Source organism: Oratosquilla oratoria, chromosome 21, assembly GCF_046742065.1.
Source record: "Oratosquilla oratoria isolate Oo_2021 chromosome 21, ASM4674206v1, whole genome shotgun sequence".
NCBI lineage: Eukaryota > Metazoa > Arthropoda > Malacostraca > Stomatopoda > Squillidae > Oratosquilla > Oratosquilla oratoria.
The window spans coordinates 60,852,062-60,858,599 of record NC_134797.1 but is presented as its reverse complement, the minus strand read 5'-3'; the positions used below and the strand labels follow the sequence as shown (position 1 = coordinate 60,858,599).

The window sequence follows — 6,538 nt, the reverse complement described above, 5'->3', positions numbered from 1 at the left end:
TCAATTTATACATGGATGGGGTGGTGCAAGAGGTTAATGCAAGGGTAGTGGATCAAGGATTGGAGATGGTTAAAGAAAATGGAGAAAAGCAGGAGATAAGCCAGCTGTTGTTTGTTGATGGCACTGCGCTTGTAGCAGGATCAGAAGAGGGATTGAGGAAGTTGGTGACAGAGTTTGGGAAGATGTGCAAAAGAAGGAAGTTGAAGATAAATGTGGGTAAAAGTAACGTGATGAGATGTACTAGGGGAGAAAGTGGCAGGAGACTGGAAGTGAGTATTAAGGGAGAGAGACTAGAGAAAGTGGATAGTTTTAGATACTTGGGTGCAAATGTTGTGGGAAAGGGAGGAATGGAGGTATAGGTAGAATGTAGATTGAGAGAAATGAGTAAATGCCTTGGATTAAAAAGAGAAATGAGAAATAGACATTTGGGAATGGATGCTAAGAGGAGATTGTATGAAGGAGTGATTGTGCCAACAGCACTGTATGGGGCAGAAACATGGAACATAAAAGAGGAAGAGAGAAGGAGTTTGAATGTGTTTGAGATGAAGTGCTGCCTGAGAATTATGATAAGGGTTACTAGACTGGATAGAGTGAGAAATGAGGAGGAGAGGAGGAGAACAGGGGTGGAAAAGGAGTTGGGAGATAGGGTTGGTGAAAAAGTATTGGGATGGTTTGGACACATGGAAAGAATGAATGAAGAAAGACTAATAAAACAGGTGTGGAAGGCAGAGGTGGAAGGACTGCACATGAAGGGTCGACCTAGGATGAGATGGATGGATGGGGTAAAAGGGATTTAGGAAATAGGGTTGATGAAAAAGTATTAGGATGGTTTGGACACATGGAAAGAATGAGTGAAGAGAGACTAGTAAAAGAGGTGTGGAAGGCAGAGGTGGAAGGAGTGAATATGAGGGGTCGACCTTGGATGAGATGGATGGATGGGGTAAAAGGGGCATAGGGAAAGAGGGGAATGTCTGTTGAGGAAGGATGGGAGAGGACAGAAGGTAGGAGTGAATGGAGAATGGTTGTGTATGGATGATGCTGTAATGCATGAGGGAGAGTGGGTGGGGGATGGGGAGTGAGGGAGTATGTGTGAGAAATAAATTAACACAGCCTGAAGGGATTTCTCCCCATCTTCTCCTTTTCTGCATGAGGGGACAGAGAGGGGGTCACTGTTTTAATGAAGTGGCCTTGCTGTGGATGTGCTGTGTCTTGTGACACTGCTTCTGACCCAGGGCAGTATTTACCTAGTATTTACCTAGTTGTTTTATATGGGAAGGGAGCTATGCTCGTGGTGACCTGTCTTTGTATCTTTCCGCATCAAGTTTTTTCTTAAAATCTTGAATAGTGTTTGCACACACTGTTTCTTTTTCTAATTTGTTCCAGGTATCTATCACTCTGAGGGAAGCTATTTTTTTTTTTTTTTTTTTTTTCAGATCTCTTCTGTAATTATCTTTTTTTAGTTTCTTTTCGTGTCCTCTTGTTTTTCTATTGTCCCATTTCAACAAATCATTTTTATCTAAGATTTCCATTCCTTTCATAATTCTACAGATAGTTAGTCGGTCTCCTCTTTCCCTTTTTTGTTCCAGAGTTGGTAATTCTAATTTGGACAGTCTTTGTTCATATGTCATTTTGGAAAGAGCTGGTGCCAGTTTTGTTGTTGCTCTTTGTATTCTTTCTATTTTTTTAATATTCTTTTTGGTACTGGGTGTCCATAGTGTTGCTGCATACTCGAGTTTTGGTCTTATTAGTGTAGTTAGAAATGTTTTGATAATTTCCTCATCCAAATAGACAAATGCCACTTTTATTGACCTCAACAAATTGTAGGCTTCTCCAACCACCTTATTAATATGTTTGTCTGGTGTCATGTCTTTGGTGATCATCACTCCAAGGTCTTTTTCTGAGTTTACTCTTTCTTCACTAATTTTATAATCTTTTGATATTCTGTTTTTACTTTTTCTAGATTCCATTATACTGCATTTCTTGATATTGAATTTCTCTTCCCACTTTTGAGTCCATTTCCAGATCTTGTGCAAGTCCTGTTGTAATGAGTTGCAATCCTCCTCCATTCTTACTTTCTTTAGTACTTTTGCGTCGCCTGCAAAGATATTCATATAACACTCAACTCCTTCATCCATGTCATTTATGTATATGGCAAACATGATCAGGGCCAGTACTGATCCCTGCAGGACTCCACTTACCATTTCTTCCCAATTTGAGAATTTATGTTTAATATCTACTCTCATTTTCCTTCCAGTCAGGAAGTCTTTCATCCATTCCAATAATTTTCCTCTGATGCTGCCTATTGACTCTATTTTCCTTATTAGTTTCTTGTGTGGCACCTTATCAAATGCCTTTTGTAGGTCCAGAAAGGCACAGTTTGCCCAACTATCTTTCTCTTGTATTATATCTATTAATCTCGAATAGAAGCAGATCAAGTTTGTTGTACATGATCTTCCTTGTCTGAATCCAAATTGATTTGGATTCAGTATAGTTTTTCTTCCAAATGTTTAACCCATCTATTTTTGATGACCTTTTCACAAATTTTTGCTACTGTGCCTGTCAGGGAGACCGGTCTGTAATTTGATGGATCTTCCAGTCCTGTGACACCTTTCCTTCTTGAAGTGAGAATTTAATTATATTGTATATTTTATCTGTTAATTCCTCCATGCATTCTTTCAGTATCCAATTTGCAATTCTGTCTGAACCATGTGATTTTCTGACATCAAGAGTTTTGATTTGGTTGCTGATTTCCTTCTGTGTTACAATTACCGTATATTTCCGTGTATAAGACCTTTGTATAAGACGAGGTACAAAATTAGAGCAAATTTTTATGAATTTATCTCATATCGGTAGTATAAGACGACTGCTAAATTACAAAAGCATCAGTGTATCAAACCTACCGTACAAAAATAATTGTTTTTATTACGTTTATCAGCTGTTTTTTCTGCTTTTTCCCTTTTCTTTCTCATTACTTAACTGTATCCTTATACCAGATAAATTACTTACTGTATCCTTATAAATTCAAAATAAATGAAATAACAAAGCAATCATCTATCATGATTTTCTGAGAACACACGTCAACTAACAAAAATTATTTGTTTACACTCCTGGTTCAACTACTGTAATATATTTTTTATCGATAAACGTTTTATGTACTGTAATCCAAAATTGTTATTTTCAGTCTTAAAAATTACTGAAAAGTTAGCGAAAGAAAAAGGTTGCTATGAACGCAACCAGTGCTCGATGTTTAAATTTTTTCAGCTGTGTTAAATGTGTTTACATAGAGTAGTTAAAAGTACCGTAATTTCATTAATATAGAATTATTCCTCGAATTTATTAACAATTGCCATTTACTATAAAGATATGCCAATAATATATAAGGTAAATATGGTATGATTACCTTTATTACCAGTTCTTATCATAATGTGAATCATTTCCTGTGTATCGGTTGTTATCGTCAGGCTAGCCTACCAAGTCATCTCATGTAGAATTCAAGGTCTGATTTTTATAATGGTCGTATAAGACGACCCCCAATTTAAGGGGTGAATTTTTGGATTTTAGGGTCATCTTATATGTGGAAATATACGGTATTTCTTTCATTGAGGGGGATATCTCTCTCTCTATTTCTTCACAGTTAGGTGAGTTTTCTATTGTGAATACTGATTTGAAGTGGTTGTTCATAATTTCAGCCATTTCCAGTTCTTCTGTATATTTGTATTTACCCTGGCATAGGTTTTCTATTTCTTGTTTATTCTTCAGTTTGCCATTTACATACCTGTAAGATAGTTTGGGTTCTTCCTTGCATTTTTCTATTATTTTTTTTCGTAGTTTCTCTTTTCATCTCTGCGTATTTTTACATAATCATATCTTAGTTTGATGTACATTAGCCATTTGCCTGTTTTCTTGTTTTATCCATTTCTTCCCAGCTTTGTCTCTTTTATCCTTAGCCTCACTACATTTTTTGTTGCACCAGCTATGTATGTTCTTTCCTTTTTTTTGTTATGGTACGTATTTATTCACTCCCTCATTATAAATTTCCTTCAGTATATTCCATTTCTCTTCCATCCGTTTCTTCATTTAGGAATTTTTCCCAGTTCGGGTTGCGAAAGAATTTTTTGAGTTTCTTGGAATTTGTTTTGTTGTACATTAGTCTTCCTATGCTATGTTTTTCATTTTTGCTTTGATCCATTTGCTCTTTCAACTCAAATTCTATAAGTACATGGTCACTCTTTCCTATCGGAGTTTTGTAATCAATTTTGTCGACAATTTCAGGCTCTGTCGTAAGTAATAAATTCAGCCCTGATGATTCTTCACTACCTCTGTATCTGGTATTTTCCCTTATCCACTTAATCATTGTGTATTCGATGGTCATGTCGAACAGGACGTTGCCCCAGAGTTTTTCTCCACCCTTCACTGTCATTTCCTCCCAACATATTTCTTTTGAATTAAAGTCACCCATAATTACTATATTTCCTCTGTCCTTCAGTATATTAGTGAATTTGATTTTGTATCGTCTAATATTTTTGAATGATCACTTTCTGTCTATAAATTTTCTACTCTTTATATATTTGCTTTCAACTTGTATCATAATTGATTCTACATAATTTTCTCCTTCAGTTATTTTTGTTACATTTAAATCTTTATTATTCAAAATTAGTACTTCGCCACCCTGTTTATCCTTTCTATTCTTCGTCCAACAATTGTATAAACCATCATCCTGGAGGTGCCAAGATAAGAGGGAGGGAAGAGAGTGGATGGGAGTGGAGTATGTTAGGGATGAAATGGGTGGGAGTGTTTTTATGCCTTTGTTTTTGGCTACTTCCCTTATAAGGGGGAAAAAGCCTTTGGTATATGTATGTATGTATGTATTAAGATAGCTGTGACACCACTTTGCCTTAAGTGGATTGATCATGAGGGTGCTGGCATTCCTTAGGAACCTCTTTTTGGTACACAGACAAGTGAGGAACACCAATGATTTGGAAAGGTTTAGAAAGTGGACTTTGTTGAAATTGTGGTTGTTTCAGTCTAATCACATTAATTTCTTTATATGTATCACATAAACTAATGGATTTTATACTAAGACATTCATATTCCTCTTTAGCAATATGACACTGAAGTAGGAGAGAGGGGAGCACAAATGTCAGGAGGCCAGAAACAGCGTATTGCAATTGCACGTGCCATCATCAAAGAACCTCGCATTTTACTGTTGGATGAGGCCACCTCTGCTCTTGACAACCAAAGTGAGGCTGTTGTCCAGACTGCACTTGATAAGGTCTGTAAAATATTCTTTGCTATATTATCTATACTTGTCATATACCTTATTGTTGGATATGTTTTAAATAGAATTGAATTTATATAATGGAAAATGTTCTCACCAGCGTAAGAGGTAAAAGAAAATTTTGCTTTGCAGAACTGTAATGAGACTTACAAGTACATAGTGTATCATACATAATTTTCAAGTTAGTGTACATAGTTGCAGTGAGACTACAGTGGCTTGATAAAGTTCTTTTGGAAACATGCTTCTTGTTTACCAGAAACCTTTTCTGGGAAAAGTGTCATTTGTATGTGTGTCTTTTGTGTGTCACTTAGGTCATCATTGCCTTACGGGGGACTGATTGTGGTTACCTGCTAGTGGTGGTCATCTGAAGCGGATGACAGGGTCATCTCCCTGCCGTCCATATTCTAAGCCCTCTGTTGGCCTTTTACCTTTGTTATTTTCTGCCACGTGTTCAGATACACAGAGTAGAAACTGTTGTAAACTATATCTTTGAATGGCATCATTTATAATTGTGGACCAGCAATTTTTTTTTTTTTTCTTTTTTTTTTTAAGTATGTCTTTAGGAGACCATAATTTTCTCTATTGCTTTATCTCTAAAGGCACGGAAAGGAAGAACTACTGTGGTTGTGGCGCATCGACTCTCAACAATTAGAAATGCAGATGTGATTGTTGTTTTTCAAGATGGGAAGATTAAAGAAATGGGTAACCATAAGTCTCTCATGGCAAAAGATGGCCTCTATTTCTCTTTGGTTACCAATCAACTCACAGAGGAAGAAAAAGAAAAACTGAAAGGTATCTTTTTTTATCATTACTTTTGTCATGTTTACTTTCATGGTTTTAAAACCATGAAAGTAAACATGACAAAAGTAATGATAACATTCATAACATTTTCATATCTGTTTGTGCTTTACAGAAGTAAGATAAATTTTAATCCCTTCAATATTTACTGCTGTTTTTACTTGGTTTCTGTAATATATGTATTCTAGTTAATATATTTAGAATGTAGATAGTTCATTATCTACCAGGTTAGAGATCAATGATACTTAAAGGTAAGTGAACCTGATAGTTGTACTTAGTAGAGACCAAGTCACCAAATAATGTTGATATCCAATTGGGAAATGGGAAATACAGACTGGAAATGGGACAGAAAATATAAAACAGGCAGTGGAGTGATGATGGTAGCAAAGAATAACATAGCTTGATGAAATGATAATGGTAGAAGATTTGATGAAGGCAAATATGAGAATTATAATTAGGAAG

The 6,538-nt window shown here is 35.9% G+C and overlaps 1 protein-coding gene across 2 annotated transcripts in view; it reads left to right on the top strand.

Annotated features, from left to right (window-relative positions):
- LOC143036988 (ATP-dependent translocase ABCB1-like) overlaps window positions 1-6,070 on the top strand; it is a gene marked incomplete at its 3' end in the record, with an annotated part of 70,871 nt that extends 64,801 nt beyond the window's left edge. For both annotated transcript variants that reach the window (XM_076205092.1, XM_076205093.1), the window contains 2 exon segments: window positions 5,102-5,272; window positions 5,878-6,070. In XM_076205092.1, the coding sequence (XP_076061207.1) occupies window positions 5,102-5,272; window positions 5,878-6,070 (364 nt within the window).
- Between the last annotated feature and the right edge of the window lie 468 nt (window positions 6,071-6,538).